The 17631-nt window shown below is 38.8% G+C and overlaps 2 protein-coding genes across 2 annotated transcripts in view; both read right to left on the bottom strand.

The window, feature by feature from the left end:
- LOC114811093 (dystonin-like) overlaps nt 1-7720 on the bottom strand; it is a 44518-nt gene extending 36798 nt beyond the window's left edge. Inside the window, 8 exon segments of the mRNA XM_029062277.1 lie at nt 2106-2225; nt 3023-3166; nt 3168-3230; nt 3453-3536; nt 3538-3612; nt 4603-4772; nt 4937-5027; nt 7445-7720. Of these exon segments, the coding sequence (XP_028918110.1) occupies nt 2106-2225; nt 3023-3166; nt 3168-3230; nt 3453-3536; nt 3538-3612; nt 4603-4772; nt 4937-5027; nt 7445-7720 (1023 nt within the window).
- A 6373-nt stretch (nt 7721-14093) lies between these two features.
- The window catches only part of LOC114811097 (dystonin-like), a 32753-nt gene continuing 29215 nt past the window's right edge, over nt 14094-17631 (bottom strand). The window contains 3 exon segments of the mRNA XM_029062290.1: nt 14094-14135; nt 14137-14253; nt 17120-17224. Of these exon segments, the coding sequence (XP_028918123.1) occupies nt 14094-14135; nt 14137-14253; nt 17120-17224 (264 nt within the window).

Genomic DNA, 17631 nt, shown 5'->3' on the forward strand with positions numbered 1-17631 from the left:
AATCACCCATGAGTACTTGAATCCCCAAGGGATTTCAGCAATACTCCAAATGAAAAAAAGAAAGGGCCTTTTGGATTTCCTCCAAGTTTTAGTCTCACAAGAGAGGAATTAGAGATTTGCAGATGTCACATTCCACTTAGTGGATTTCCATGTGGCTGAAAGCAATTACAGTTAAGGACAATGAGGTGGCCTTTATAGTTGACTTCAAAGGTGCCCTTTTAGAAAAATGTATTTATGAATACGTAGGTCCCTAAAAGAGTGTATACAACTGTATTACTCAAACACTTCCTCCAGATGTCTAGGAAGTGGTAGATGTCAATTTTAATTTTGAAGCATTTCTTCAAATGCAGTATGATAAAAAGTAAATTTAAGCATATATTACAAATAAAAAACAGTTCCATAAAATTTATGATGAAAATGTTTAAAATGACAGTCCCACTTAAAGGATTAGTTCCAATTCAAACTGGAGTGAATCCCCTTTTTGATATGAAAAAATGAATGGTGTCAAAAGGGCTAAAAGTAAAAGAAGGAACATTTCATTCCGTACCTACCCTGGATAACGGTGCCAGCAAAAATTGAAGATGAAATCTATTGAACAGTAAACGCAGCAAGGCCTAATAGAAAGAACAGAGACTGGGTGCAAGGGAGGCCTAGGGACCTTTGTGCTAATCCCTGCCACTTACCTGCTGTGTGACCTGGGGCAAGTTACATAACTTCTCTGAGCCTCCATTTCCTCATCTTTATAATGGGGACTTTCCTTTAGACTGTTAGCCCCATTGGGGCCAGGGACTTTGTCAGAACTGAATAACTTCCAACTACCCCAGTGCTTGGCATATAGTAAATGCTAAACAAATATAATTATTATCACTCTGTTAAAACAGCACTTCTAAATATACTTCAAGTTTTTTAAAAAAGCAGATTTGCCACTGGCCCTTTGGTAAGCAATCTAAAAAGCGACACCTGTCATCAAAAATTCCAAGAAGGCTCATACTAATATTTTCATCATGGTCAGATTTGGCTTCTGAAGATCGCAGTCAATTTAATGTCAGGGCTACAGAAGTCTGGGCTCCGTTTTTTAAACTGGTGGTCTTCCCAATATAAAAAAAAATCAGAAACATTCACCACATTAGTGAGAGTGATGTTTTATTCATTCATATTCTTAAAAATACCTCCACAGTAGGCAGAGAAACACTATCCTGTGGGAAAACTAAACCTTACTGGCACCCTGGAATGATTTCCAAACTGTGGCTGTCAATTTTAATGATCTAGTTTATTCTTTAACCCAAAATACTAGATTGCTTAAGTGGCAAATTCCTTGAAAGTATAGCTGTTCAAATAAGTTTATCACCTTTAAATGGCCCTCATTTTGAACTACAAGATATTTCTCTCTTTTTTATTTTTTTGAAATGGTATTTTGTAAGTACTTACTCTCTGCCAGTCACTCTACTAAGCTCTGGGTTAGATACAAGCTAATTAGGTTGGAGACAGTCTCTGTCCCACATGTGGTTCACAGTCTTAATCCCCATTTTGCAAATGAGGGAACTGAGGCACAGAGAATAATAATGATGGTATTTATTAAGCACTTACTATGTGCCAAGCACTGTTCTAAGCACTGGGGGGGATACAAGTAATCAGGTTGTCCCACAAGGGGCTCACAGTCTTATCCACATTTACAGATAGCGGTAACCAAGGCACAGAGAGTGAAGTGACTTACCCAAGGTCACCCAGCAGACTAGTGGTAGAGCTGGAATTAGAACCCAAGTCCCTCCAATCCCATGCTCTATCCACTAGGCCACACTTGCTTCTCTTTTGTTAAATATTTTCCTCCCTTAACTAATTCCCACTGCATTAGTCATTCCACAAGAATTTAGTGAGTACCCACATAGTGCAGAGTGCTCTACTAGGATCTTATACCGAGGGACTAATAAATAGGCATCATGAAGGAATATATTGTTCCTAGTTTTACAATATAGAAACAGCACCATAGTTTTTTGATTTGTACTGGTCTATGCTGTCATAAAATGAACCTTTTTTCCTTTGGTTGATGAAAATTGAGTTGCTGCAGATCAAATAGGCTTCCACTTTTCTCACAATTTGAGACCCACCTTGTGCTGTGTGAGTTGAGCCTTTATTTTGTCTGGATCATTAGCAATTTTCAAGCTCTGAATCCAAAGACTTTTCTGATTCTTCTAGCCATCCATAAGTTTATTCCACGCTTCATGAAACTGCAGAAGGAAATTCAAAATAACAATCAGTGATACTTAGCCCTGGCAATAATGAATGATGGCATTTGTTAAGCATTTACTATGGTCCAAACACTGTTCTAAGCACTGGGGGAGATACAAGCAAGCAGGTTGTCCCACATGGGGCTCACAGTCTTAATCCCCATTTTACAGATGAGGCAATTGAGGCACAGAGAAGTTAAGTGACTTGCCCAAAGTCACACAGCTGATAAGTGGCACAGCTGGCATTAAAACCCTTGATCTCTGACTCCCAAGCCCATGCTCTTTCCACTGAGCCATGCTGCTTCTCTGCAGAATTGACAGATGTGGTTAATTGGAGCTTACATCCTACATACAGGTGGGGACAAACATTAAAAGAGATTAACAATAGGGGAAATAGTTGAGTAGAAGAATATTTAAATAAATGCTGTGGGGTTGGGGTGAGGATTAGAGTGCTTAAGGGCTACACAGCCAATTTCATTGTCGATGCAAAGGGGAGGGCAGATGGGAGAATAAGCTATGTGATGAGAAAGTTATTAACAATAGTAGACTCAGAGAATATCTCTGAGAATGTCTCTGGCCTTCTCTCCGCATCTTCAATTTATTCAGTAGGTCTCTTGACAGAAAAAGAATCCTATCCAAATTCACCATGGATAAAAGCACCAGGTTCATGACTGTGTTTACTATGTGTATCACAGAAGTCAATAAAATGCTTTAGCACTTTGTATGGTGATCTTTGACTACTAGGATGAATCTATTGCTAAATTTAAAGAGTACAAGGAAATCATAAATGGAATTACCTGCTTGGCTCGTTTCCTTGCATCGTCCAAAGCTCTTCCTCTTTCCACTAATCTCTGAACAACCTTTTCCCATCTATTTTGAACACTGATCAGAAGATTCTTAATGAGCACAACATCCTGTTTCTGGCTGAAATATTTCAGGTGAGTTTCCAGTTTTATCCAGCTCTATGACTTGATCCCGGTGAGAATTCACTTCTGTGGCAAACACCTATCGAGAGAAAAAAAAAAAGTAAGCAGGCAAAAGTCAGCTTTCATTCACATAGATAAATTAACTTTCATTATCCAATTTTGGTGACAAACACAAACGGAAATTCTTTAAATTGGGCCCAAAAGCTCTTTGTAAACATGATCTTCCTGATTTGACAGTAAAAGAGTCCAGGACCTTCAAGGAGTGAGAGGAAAATACCATAAATCTTGTTTCCTTACACACCTTGTGTTCAATCAATTTGGAAACAGACCAGTGTCTAAGATAAGACTTGGCCGGAGAAGCTATAGTCAATGTCTGTTCAGCTTTGGGTTAACCAGTTGATGAAGTCCTGCAGTGGAATTGTGAACTCCATAGCCAAGTTGAGAGCTTCTTCCAGTTTAGTCTGTAAAAAAAAGATATTACTCTGTAAAAATGTTTATTTCAGTTTAGCCGTTCATTGACAGATCCCCCTCTCTATGTTCCCACTTCATTTATGATGAAATCATAGGGGCAAAACATTCCCTGGATGGATCTGGATTATGTTAAAAGATCAGGAAACTAATGCTACTTAAATCAGAGTTTAGAGTCAACTCTCATGGTATGTCAGTCTGTTAGAAATGCCGCCTTTGGTATTGTGAAAATCTTAAATAAAACCTTAGCAACACAAGTTTTCAAGGATGATGTTCTATGGCAAATTTTTATCAACTCTTAAGCAATATTGATTCTGCTTGGCTAATCAGGGCTTTTACAGCATATCGAGCGTAATAAATTGGTCTATGCTGAGGCAGTGCTGTGTTGCTGTGGCACAATATACTGAGATCATTTTATCTTTTCATATTTTCTAAAATATTAAAGATGCTTGAAAGAGAAAGGACATTTTCATATTTAACTTAAACTTGCAATATCGTAGATTTATAAGGCAAAATAAGCGATGTTTGCTCAGAATTTGAAGAACTAGAAAATGAATGCTTCATGACCAAATAGATCCAACATGTTGGGCACAATATAAATGTACACTAGGCTAAGTCCAAGTAAAACTGTTGCCTTAACAAAATAATTTCTATTCATTCATTCTTTCAATCATATTTATTGAGCGCTTACTGTGTTCAGAGCACTGTACTAAGCACTTGGAAAGTACAATACAGCAATAGAGACAATTCCTGCCCATAATGTGCTTACAGTCTAGAGGATTTTCTAATGAGAGAAGATAGACATATTTTCTCTACTAATCTTTTGTCACCTGCAGATATATCTAAGTGAAAATCAACCAAGCATTACATATCAAACACTTGGCCGGATAGTTCTAGGCTGAAAATAATTCAAAATTCTAGCAATGTAGTTCCTTTAATAATGAAAAACAAAAAAAGCTTTTCTAGTACAGCAAACCACATACTTTTCTTTCACTGAGTTTCGTTTGCACTGATTCCCACTTTTCTTTCAAGTTATTTATGTCTTGGTCAACGTTTGTTTCAGCAGACTCTGGACATCTTGCAAGCATCTGCTGGCCCTTTTCCATCAGACGCTTATATATTTCTTCTTTTACTTCAAGGCAGCACAGAGTTCCTAAATTCAGAAAACCAAAAGTGGCACTTTTCATTTAGATGTTCAAATCATTAATAAATCTTAAACTCTAAGATTCCATTTTCCTGAACAAAATAGATGAACCTTTGCACCACGTAGTCAATTCTATCTTGCTTTGGTTTTTCATCAAGTTCCAGTGTCATTGCTCTCATTTGGATGGGGAACTTTAAGTCTAACTCTCTGGGGTCCACCAAGAAGTTCCAATACTAATGCTATCATCCTTGGCAAAATGAGATGCTGAAAGAGTGAAGGGCACAACACGTGGCTATTTTGGCTAGGGCATACAGACAATTAATGGTTCCTTTGGGACCTGAATGCATAAATTTTCTTAATCACACCTAATAAGCCTACAGACTCCCACCATATTTAACTAACTGAACAGACAAAAGCTAATTTTATGCTTTTTTTCCAAACATGAACTGACCTGGGGTTGTTTTACTTACACCACATCAACCATGTTGGTTCCTTTACTAAGTAATTTCATATTAAAACAATTTGTATATTTATTTAGAACTATGTGGCAATCAAGTAAAGTGGTACTGTAAACGCTCAGAAAGCCAAGTGTCACACAAAATGACTAGTTGTGTTCCTCAAAATTAATATTTGTACATCACATTTTTTATGATGAAAGCATAATGATCAGTGTTGTCTCTTCTCTCCTGCTGGCCAATCCTGTATCTCCTCTTACCATCAGATTATCACCATTCTGAATGGGTGTGTCAGCAACCTTCAACTTAACATGTCCAAATGGAACTTCTCAACATACCTCCTAAATTCCTTCTCTCCTCCCAATTTCCCACCTCCTTTGACATCCCCATCTTTCCTGTACCTGAATCCTGAAAACTCGATGCCTAACCAAGCCTAATCTATGGTCCAAACCTGCTGATTCTTCCTCAAATTTGTTAAAAGTTCTGCCACTTTCTCTGTACCTGAAAAAACCTGGTTCAAGCATAGTAAGACTACTGTTCTCCTGTCCCTACCTTTTCCCACTTCAGTCCACATTCTATGTGGCTGCCTGGATCATCTCCCAGAAACCTCCCTAAGGGCATGTCTCTGTCTCTTCACGAACTACGATATTTGCCAAAGAAAAAACTCCTCACTATTGGGTTTTAAGATTCCAGAAGCTCTGTCTGTTTACATATCAACTCTTCACACTCTACTACTTCCCTATTACCTTTTTTACGCCTCCAAATCCAATGTCTAACTGTATCTCCCAGCCACAGTATCCCACTGATCTTATTTTTTGTCCTTATGTTGTTTTAAGTGTTTTGTTTATCTCTCCTTTTGAGTCTTCAATCCCAATCCCCCTTTGTATTTCTAGACTGTGAGCCCCTGAGGGATAAAGACTATACTATTTCCTCTTCTGAATTATTTCCCAGCTGTCAGTACAGTGTTCTGCATACAGTAAACTTTAATAAGTACAGACAACTATTCCCCCTGCTCTCATCTCACCTGGCTCTATCCTTTGCTCAAGCTGTCCTTCCTGCTTGAAATTTTCTTACTCACCCAAATATACCACACTTTTGTCCTCAGACCTTAAACATGGTCCTAAAATCCCACCTCATTCTAAAAGACTTCCATGAATAAAATACTCAACACTTATGTGTCTATTTATATACATTTTCTCCTTTTGTGCATATACATACACATGGAATATATTTGATTGAACTTATATATTCTGATTCCTTGGCTTGTAAATATTTAATGTCTGTATGTCCCATAGAATGTAACCTCTCTATGGATAGATATGTCATTTACTTCTGATTATGCAGGCCACTAAGTAGGCACTCAAAACATACATGATTGACTAACCAACTACTCATTACTATTTCAGACTGAGATTCGCTTTAATTGCAATCGTTCCAAATAAATGAAGCAATTTCAGAGTGTAATGGCAGTTACTGAAGACTTTCTTTCTCTTGGAATTCTAATAGCTCCATCAAAGACTCCAGAAAAACCAAAGTTTTTACTCGAAATGTTAACAAGCCCCATTATTTTCCTTCAGCTCTGCTCAGTGGCAGTTTCCTTTCTGAGCCAAAGACTCAAGTCCCAGTGAGAACTTTTGACTGACCCCAGAGCTGAGAACGCAGGATGTCGGGATGGAATGAATGTGCAAGTGCCACAGTTCAGGTCCTCCTGCCAATCTTCGGCCTAAGCCCATCGAGATCATAAAGCCCTTGTGCATTTCTTCAAAGAAAACAACTTGCTTCTTGCTTGCATTTTTTCTTTCAGTAAATCAGATTTTTAGTGCCCACATACTGTCTGTGGATACATAAGAACCAGCAAAAATTTCCAGAGTATCTACAAAGTCCTTTCTTCACCCTTTCACCTTTTCATGATGCTTCTGTTTTCTACTCTCTGTGAAAAGTATTTGTATTTGAATCTCTATAACAAACTTTCGTTCTTTGTTCCTACAATCTACACCCATTAAAAATGTACTTTTCTATATGCCTGCCTGAGTATCCACCAGGAATTAATGAATGGGCGTTTAATATTCACAAATGGTAAAAGATTTTTACTATAAAAAAGGCTAATGGCCTTTGTAGGCATTCTTCAACACTGTATATATACACTTTCCATTCATTATTAACTACTACAAAAATTAGTCTCTAAATCCAGGCTTTGGCAGAGCCTGTAAGTACAGGAATACTTACCAGATGGAATTTAGCTGCTCTCGGGCTGTTTCTGGTAAACCTCCAACAGGTTTTGATGCCAAACAGGTGGCGTTCAGTGTCAGTCAAGCCATTGATGTAAATCTTCAATTTCACCATGGAACCCTTGGGCCTAAAGAAACCACAGTTATTTTGCAAGGCTTTGGGATGGGGAACTGGAAAATATGCTCGTGTAGCATAGAAGACCATGAATGATAGTGGTCCTTGGGGTATGAAGATGACACTATCGACATTAGGCTCACCCATGAGCGTGAACATCTTAGAGAGGATCTCTTGCACACTTCTATCCTTTGTCCATGTAAATACAACTCAGAAGCAGTGTTGCCTAGTAGAAGTATCCAAGACCTTGGGTCGGGGTGAATGGAGGACTGGACTCTAATCCACAGATCTGCCCCTTATCTACTGGGTGACCAAGGCAAGTCACTTAACTTCCCTGTGCCTCAGTATCCTCATCTGTAAAATGGGATGAAATTACTGTTCTTCTCTCCCAACCAGACCAATAGCGTCCCACGTGGGGTAGGGACTGTTTCAACCTGAATATCTCACATTTACCCAGTGCTTGTACAGAGCTTTTCACATATCCTACTACTATTACTATTATTTTCTGCCATCAGGATGTTTTAATGGTCATTGCTCAAGTACCCAGGATTTCCAGGGGAAACAAATAAACTGCTCTTGAAAACAGGTGGCTTTTTGTTGTTGTTTTGGTTTGTTCTTTTTAAATGGTATTTGTTAAGCACTTACTATGTGGCAAATACTGTAGTTAAATGCTGAGACAGATACAAGATAAGTGGGTTGGACACATATACGGCTAACAGTCTTAATCCCCATTTTACAGATGAGAATTGAGGCACGAAGAAGTTAAGTGACTTGCCCAAGGTCACATTGCAGAGAGATGGTAGTAGTAGAGGTGGTAATTTTCAAAGAACCACACACATTATTTCTCCCAGATCCCACATCCAGCGGCACACATTGTGCAGGGAGAATGAGTGCAGCTTGTCACACAATAGATTATTTTCTGAAACCTCAACATCAGCAGATATCACTGCACCCCCACCCATTCAGAAGACCAATAGTTGAGTATGATACTTAGACTGGTTCTGACTGTAAACTTGTTGTGGGCAGGGCACATGTCTAACCAACTCTGTTATACTTACTTTCCTGAATGCTTAGTAATACTGCTCTGCATACAGTAAGCACTCAGTAAATATGATTGACTGATTGATTGGCTGGGTAGAGTTGGAAGGGCCTTTTCCAATTTTATTGTGAAAGACCAGAGAAAAGCAAAATCAAATAAAAAATACCACAAAAATCAAAACAGCAGCAGTAACAGAGAAAATATATAGCACAACTAGATAGATTAGAGCAAAAACAATAGGAGCATCAAAATCAGTCAACTGTATTTACTTAGTCCTTACTGTGGCCAGAGTACTATACTAAAGCACTTGGGAGAGTACAGTAAAGAGCTTGGGGAGAAGCTCTACACACAGTAAGCACTCAATAAATATGACTGAATGAATGAATGAATGGCAATATAGCAATGAAAAGAGATGCATTACCTGCAAGGTTATACATAGGCTAGGATAGTTATTTGGGCAAGTTAGGGTAGTCACTTCAGGGAAACCTCATCAGACTTTTAATATCTGATGAATTAAAGACAGCATATAGTACCAACCACAGACAGCCAATTACACTATGAGACTATGAAAGTCTCACGTTTCCATTGGGAGAGGTACCAGCAGAATAGAATATTGGATAGCACTCAGGACTCCAGCACTCCTCATTTCATTTTCCGGACTGCTCCTATTTGAGCCTCATGTACAGGGTTAAGTAATAGGGTACAGAGGTACACATTCAGCTTCCATCTACTACTTTCAGTTCCAATGCCGCACCTGAATTTCTAGTCTCACCTGGAAGCAAAGCAGTGTCCCAGCTGCTGCTTCCTTTGCTCTGTTTTTCCAAACCATTTTGCCAGCGTTGATTTAGAACCTCTAGCTTGTTCTGCAGGTTAACTTGCTTCTTCTCCAGCACTTGATTCGATTAGGTCAGTTCCTGCTTTCTTCACTGCTTCCACAGTAGATGATGGGCTAACACATCATTTTGGAGTACCTTAACATATGAAGATATACCAGCATTCATTAGTATACTATTAATAGGATGAATGATTTTAATTTTTTCTCCAAAGGTCTTGAAGGTAATACTGTAGAGTAACAAGTTTCGACAGCTAGAGTTAATCTGATATCACTGGATTTTGTTTTGCCTCAAGTCTAGATAGGTTCAAGCAAATCCTCAAAAGAATCCCATCTGAAAAAAGAATTCCTAATGATTCCCACTCAGACAGTATATTAGCAATGATTAACATAATGATTGCAATAATTACGAATTAATCTCTAGACTTAACACTCATTTTGGGTCCCTACCCTATGTGCCACCAAACTCTGTTTCACTGTACTTTCTGACCCGCTCTGGGCTGTAGTACCAGTGGCTCAGCACATCAGCACTCAACAATATGATTGACTGAATGAATGAATGCTATATATGAGGTAAAAATCTAGATGTTTAAAGTCATACTTCCAAATATGGGTAAAAGTTTATTTGGACACAACTAATTTTTTTTTATTGTATCATAAGGTCAAATTAATTTTTATATCATTGTACTACATTCATCATCATATGAGATGTACTTAGTCTTCTCAAACATTTGTACAGATTATGATTTTATTATTTTACCTCTGAGGTTACTACTGCTAAGCTAAAATCTGCTTGCCATATATAAGATTAGTCACCTAGAAGGAAAATGCATATTGTTTATAGAAAATGGAAAATGCTCATGTCTTTTCCCAATTTGTTTCATTGGTAATAAATAATAATGATAATTGTGGTATTTGTGCTTACTCTGAGCCAAATACAGTTCTAAGCACTAACGGTTGATACAAAGGTAATCAGGTCCAGACACAGTCCCGGTCCCACATGGACCTCACAGTCTTAGGCCCCATTTACAGATGAAATGTTGGTGGACACAGAGAAGTTAAGTGACTTGTCCAAGATCAACAGCAGATATGTGGCGAGCCCGGAATTAGAACCCACAACCTCTGACTCCAGGCCCATGCTCTTTCCACCTAGGCCACACTGCTTCTAGACACCTACCTTGGACATAGGTTGCCAAGAAAGAAATATTATTATGAATGCTTTTTGGGAAATCATATCAATACTCCTGATTATTTAAAAGTTCTTCTATGAATATCAACTACATGAATATCAACATTTTCCATACATGAAGAGAAGGTTGACATTTACAAAACTCTGGCATTATAAAGTGTATTATTTGCAAAAATATTAATAATTTTTTTTCAATAAATGGATTTTACCATTTGTTTCAGAAATGATAAAGTGTTTTTTTCATAATTACTTTATTTTTCTCAGTATATTACTAAAATGTGGTTAATGTGAAAAAAAAACACCATGTCATCAGACATAATCCTTTTGGAATAGGATACATGGAGACTTCTTGAAAGGCAAGGAAGAGCATAGTTAATGCTAGATTTAGATTGTTTTTTCACATCTCTGTTTCTGTTCTGCCCCTACTTTGAAAGCATGTCACCTTCGAGGAAACTACAATCTGAATTTAATACTTGAAAGAAAGGCAACAATGATAAATAGGGAAGTTAAATATGAGTCTACTAAATATACATACTAACAAATACCTTCACTAAAACTCATTATCCAAAGCGCTGGATTAACATCACTGAAACCTGTGGCTTCTGGGGCACTGTTTCAAGAGTGAAGACAGAAGGACTTACTCAAAAGCAGGGCACATGACAAGAGTTTCCAAGTCTTTAAAGTATACAATGCTCAGAGAACTGTGCGTTCATTCAGCGATCTAAAGTCTTATGTTCCACTGCTACTAGCACAGTCATAGTATACGACATTTAAAGTCACCTCAGTTACCTCAACTGTAAATTGGGATTTAAGACAGTGAGCCCCATGTGGGAGAGGACTGTGTCCAACTTGATTATCTATATCTACTGCAGCAGCATTAGAACAGCATTGGCGCATAGTTAAGTGTTTATACCACAATTATTATTTTTAATATTACAATAGGGTCAATCAAGAATAGGTAGATAAAAAGAAACAAATAGAAGGGATAATGATAATGGGATGTAAAAGAGGAATAAAAGAAATCTAAACAGAGAAAGAGAAATTAAAGAACCATATACAAAAGTATTAGAAGCTGCAATTTTCCTGGTTAAAAAAAATCCTCTAATTTTCAATCATCTTCATTTTACTGAGGGAGAATTTAATCCTTTGATAGAGTTAAAAAGTTAAAGAATTAAAATAGGTTCATATGTGTTGGGCTGTACTCTAGAGCTGGGAAAATATTTTAGTCATCTTTACATTGGAAACAAATTCACAAATGTCATCTGGTCAAGGCTACAGAAATAAAGAGGGGAGTGTCTTTGAATATAGCTTTTATCTCTAAGTCATGGACACTTAACTTATGCAGTGAGGTCATCTTACTGACAAATATTTGACGAAACCAAAAATTTCTAATAAGAAACACCCAGAGGTGAAAAAGCAACGTTGGAGGGCCATAAATAAAATTACTTACATGATGCTTGGCAAGTTCAATTTCAATGGCCTTGGGATCTCCTCCAACGGGTTTCTGTTCATTCAGCAAGTCCTCTGTGTGGGTCAGCCCACGACAGGCAATTCATCCAGAGCATGTTGGAACTGTTCCCAAAAGCTAACAGAGCCCCCTCGAGCTCATGCTAGAGCAAAAGTTCAAAGGAATAAGGCACAATCAGGACAACAGTAATCCCGTTGTAGACTTCCGTTGTAGAGCGACTAACAAGAGGCCAACAACAGCACCAGAAAGGTCACCCTCTCTGCCAAACTGAAAAAGCCAGGCATAAAATGCTCTTCCCAATTATATGGCATTATCCATAAATACGATCGATTGATTATTAGGGTAATTTAAGTAAACAGTTTGGGTTGGGAGCCCCATTGCAGCCCAGAAACCCCTGGACTTTTCCTGTTGAGCCACACATAAGCTGGTTCAGGTTTACTCATGGGGCTGCGTGATTCATGAACATCCACACCTCACACCTCCACCTCTCTCAGTGTCCAAGATTTGGGTAGTTTGATTTCATACAGCAAGCTCCAGAACACACCTGAGCCAACTAAGCCAGAACCACTACAACTCTCATATGGCTGAGCAACTTAGCCTAAGTGGAAAGAGCTCGGGCCTGGGAGTTAGAGGATCTGAGTTCTAATCCCTGCTCCACCATTTATCTGCTGTATGACCTTGGGCAAGTCACTTAATTTTTCTGTGCCTCTTTTTCCTCATGTGCATAATGAAGATTAAATTCTACTCCCTTCTACTTAGACTGTGAACCCCCTGCAGACAGGGACTATGTCCAACTTAGTTCTTTGGTGTCTGCTCCAGAGCTTACCACAGTACTTGGCACATAGTAAGCACTAAAGTGCTATTATTTGCTGGTATTATTATGAGGGTCCAAAGCCAGTCTGGCCATGGGGAGCTAGTGGTTTAAACACTAAAGCGGGCACTGGAATACCCTGAAGGCTCTGAGAATTGTCCAGGCACCTCATTCTGAAACCTGAACTGTACTCTTCTACTGGCAGAATTATGCCAGTGTGCTTTCATGTCTTTTAACTAACTTATAAAAAGTGACTTTAATACCATAAGTGCTGCTTCAATAGATATAATGGGTGCCAAAACTCGAAGTGTCACGTGGTACTGACTGTCCCAATCTTACTACCCATATAGACTATGCCAAGATGGCAACACCAGCCATAGAGTTGGTTAGGTGATCCAGCGAGAGCCTACCCATAGTCAAGACAAAGAAGGACATCAGAGGGAAGAAAAGAGTCTTGCCTCACACCACAGGAGAAGTGATAAACATGGCTGCAATGGAACAGTGACTAGGTAGTGAAAAGTTGTGGCGGGGAATGGTGCTCCACAAGTGGAAGCTCAAGCCTCAAGGAGGAAAAGGAAGATATGGGAGGCCATTTGCAGAAGTGTCTGGGGACAGGGAAGAGGGAAGTGATTTGGAGATATGTGGGAGGGCCATAGGCCAAAAGGGAGTAAAGACTGATACGTAAGGGAAATTTATGGGATGTGGAGAGAGGGAAACAACACAAATCAGTCTCTTGCTACCTCTAAAACTTTTCTCTTTCTTCAGCCTTCTTCCCTCACCATCTCTTTTCTTTTAGCTCCAAGTTTATCTCTCTGTTTCCATCCGCTCAGAGTGCTATATACACCACAGGTCTAGAAATCTCCAATCTGTTCCCCGGAATCTGGGCATTCATGCCCCTGAGCTCAAAATGAAAAGGTCTACCCCTGCCCAATAACCAATCATAACATTACTACAGCCCAAGTGGGAAAATCATAAGCAAGTCTCCTGTTTTAGTTGTTATTCTCATTTTGGCTATTTCCATCCTAGGTTTATATAGTAGGCTTACTTCCACTAGGCAAAATGCTTAAAAGAGTTCATTTAAACCCAAGGGACAGCTTCTGAGAGCCTAAGTAAAAAAAAATCCTCATGCAAATTAAGTATCAAGTACTGCAGTATTCAAATTATTTTGGATACCTGTCTGGTTGACAATTTTCTCATTCCAGGCTGTCCCAAATCAGTTTCAGTTCCATTAAAGGGATCTTGCACAGTGTGCTTGTCACTCTCCTCAGTAACTTTCTTCAACAACAATTCTGCTTGATGGTTCAGTCTTTCCATTTCAATCTGTTGCTACGATAGGCCTTCGGCCTTAAATTGGCTGTTATAAATGTGGAAAAAAAATGCAAATTATCTTGATTCCCCAAGAGTTAAATATTATATCCTGGAGAGTAGCAGGCCCAGGTTCCCATTCCCAATCACACCCTAGTTGTCCTTCTGTAAGAGGAGGAGGAAAAGACATGAAACTCTAGCATAGTTCAATCAATTGCATTTACTGAGCACTTACTGTGTGCAGAGTGCTGAGGGAGGGGTGAATAAAAGGTGCAAATCTAAGTGCAAGGGCAATCCAGAAGTGAGTGGAAGAAGAGGAAATGAGAGCCTAGACAGAGAAGGCCTCTTGAAGGAGATGTGCCTTCAATAAAGCTTTGAAGGTGGTGAGAATTGTCTGTCATATATGAAAAGAGTGGATGTTCCAGGCCAGAGGCAGTATATGGGTGAGAGGTGAATGGCAAGATAGACAAGAATGAGGAGCAGTGAGAAGGCTGGCATTAGAGGAGGAAAGTGTGCAGGCAGGGTTGTAGTAGGAGAGCAGAGAAGTAAGGTAGGAGGGGTCAAAGTGATTGAGTGCTATAAAGCCGATAGTAAGGAGTTTCTGTTTGATGTGGAGGTGGAGGGGCAACTAGGAGAGGTTCTTGAGAAGTGGACTGAAAATTTTGTAAAAAATGATCTGGGCAGCAGAGTGAAGTGTGGACTAGAGTGGGGAGAGCTAGGAGGCAGGGAGGTCAGTAAGGAGACATAAACAGTAATCAAGGTGGAAGAGGGTAAGTGCTTGGATTAACATGGTAACAATTTGGGTGGAAACGAAAGGGAGGATTTTAGCGATGTTGTGAAGATTGAACTGACAGGGTTTAGTGAGAGAATTAATATGTGGGTTGAATGAGAGAGGTGAGTCGAGGAGAACACCAAGATTAGGGGCTTGTGAGACAGGAAGGATGGTAGTGCTGTCTACAGTGATGGAAATACTGTGAATACTGTGGGGAGAACAGGGATTGGGTGAAAAGATTAAGAGTTCTGTTTTGGACATGTTAAATTTGAGGTGCTGTGGGATATCCAAGAGGAGATGCCTTGAAGGCAAGTGAAAATGCAAGACTGAAGAGAGGGAGAGAGATCAGGAATCATCCGCATAGAGATGGTGGTTGAAGCTATGGGAGTGAATGAGTTCTCCAAGGGAGTGGGTGTAGATGGAGAATGTAAGAGCAGGTGGGAGATAGCAGAGGACCCTATGAAAGAGACTGAGAATGTGAACAGAATATCTGAGAAGCGACTGAAATGTTAACAGATGGAGAAGTTCCCAAATACAAGTAGCTTTTAATAACGTGAATTTGTAACTTTCTCCTGAATTTTTTCTGATTCTCTTACCATAGCTTTGTGACTTTCTGATTAAAAAAAGGGTGTATTCTGAGATTAAACATGTTCATCTACATTTTGCCTATTCAGAAAATACTTTGGAAGCCTACTAATGAACTGATCAAGCATTTTGCAATTGAGAAATTTTGGGAGTATTTTGTCTTTACAAAGCTAACAAGAGACATACATAAACACTGCATTTCCTCTGGAAAAATACAACTACATTAACTTTTTCTATTCTTGTGATATCACATTTAGGCCACGTTTGATATGTAAATTATGTATATGGGCTAATGACAGAGCTTCATGAACATCTGTCAAGGCATATCATTTCTAGTTGCAAGCTTCAGCCACAGCATCATCATATTTCTCTTTGATTTGGAAATTTGGAGCCGGATGGGATATGACTGGAAAATGGGGACTGAGCAGGATCCAATGTCCCAATCATATTTATTGTTTACTGTGTGCAGAGCAGCTGTACTGTCCTTGAGATAATACAACAGAGTTGCTGCATGTTTCCTTCCCACAGTGACCTTGCAGTCTAGCAGGAGCTTAAGGAGAAGGAAGAGGCTCCTATTAAATATGATCCTGATTCTGGAAATAGTCCAAATCTTGTAGTCAGAGGAGCAGGGTTCTAACCTAGCTCAGCCACTAACCTGCTATGAAATCTTGGGGAAAGTCACTTAATGTCTCTGTGTCTCAGTTTTCTCATCTGTAAAATAGGGATTTAATACCAGTTCTTCTTCTAACTTAGGGCTGTGAGACCAGTTTGGACTGTGTCTGATTAGATCATCTTCTACTACGCTCAGCTTCTATCTACCTCTGTACTTAGAAAGTACTTGCCACATAATAAGCACTTAACAAATACACAATTAATTATTTGTAGAGGCTATTTAAAATGATGTAGTGTGCAGATTATAAATTTCTCATTAATACCATTCCAATCACATTTATTGAGCGCTTACTATGTGCAGAGTGCTATACTAAGCGCTTAGAATGTACAATTCGGGAACAGATGAGACAATCCTTGCCCAGCACGGGCTCACAGTCTAACAATGGGCCTCACAGTTCATAGACAGGGATCCTATAATTTTCTTTTATTGTTCTTGACAAGTGCTTTGTATAGTGCTTTACAAAAAATGACACTCAACAAACACTACTGATAATGGTGCATGGGAGCCAAGAACTAAGTTGATAAAAGATCTGTAGTGTTCCACAGAGGTCTAAAAACGTTTTGGAGGAAACTTCTACTCAGCCACCTTTTCCTTATGGGGAAGGTCAAACACATAAAATACAAATAGCTTTGAGGAAAGAAAAATGGAAATAAAAATCACTCAACCTCAATTATATCAAATCTTGGGTTAAAATACAGAATGGGATGAGTAGACAGGAGGGAGAAGGGTCAATTTTATACCATAAATATGTTGTAATTACATAGCAACTGATACTTCCAATGTTTGAAGAAAATACAGTCTTCAGTCACATACAATATTTTTGTCCACATGCACATTAAAGATGCTTTGAAAAGTACTGGCTAAAAAAAAGGTCTACTTCATACCTTTAGTTCCTCAATCTGCTGTTTCACAGTCTCTAGATTCAGTCCTTGTTGGACATTAATCCCAGACAGTTTACCTCCTGCGATATCCACCCAGTCAAAGATTGCCTGAAAAGCAGTTTTCAATTACTCAATGTTACCAATACATGTGTGATTCATAAAAAAGAAAAAAGTCATCATAAGAAAGGATCTGTACCAATTCTCCCCCGATTGTATCATTTACTAGAGTAGATAAAGTAGGAAATGAATTTTATGAAAAACCAGTAACCTAAAATATAGCTCTTCTGTCATATATGGCATGGCATCAGTGTCAAATTATACCTTCTATGGTACCGTGCATTTTCCTGCCTCCAAATCATCCCACATTTCAGTGAAAACTGAAATAATTAAACAGGATTTGGTGAGTAATTTACTTAAATAAAAGCCATACATTTTTTTAAAGGCGTATACCTATTTCTCAGCTCATCTGTGTAAAAGGCTAAGAGGAAGCATATTCGAAGGCCATATTTTTAAAA

This window comes from Ornithorhynchus anatinus, chromosome 1, assembly GCF_004115215.2.
Source record: "Ornithorhynchus anatinus isolate Pmale09 chromosome 1, mOrnAna1.pri.v4, whole genome shotgun sequence".
In the NCBI taxonomy this organism is placed as follows: Eukaryota; Metazoa; Chordata; class Mammalia; order Monotremata; family Ornithorhynchidae; genus Ornithorhynchus; species Ornithorhynchus anatinus.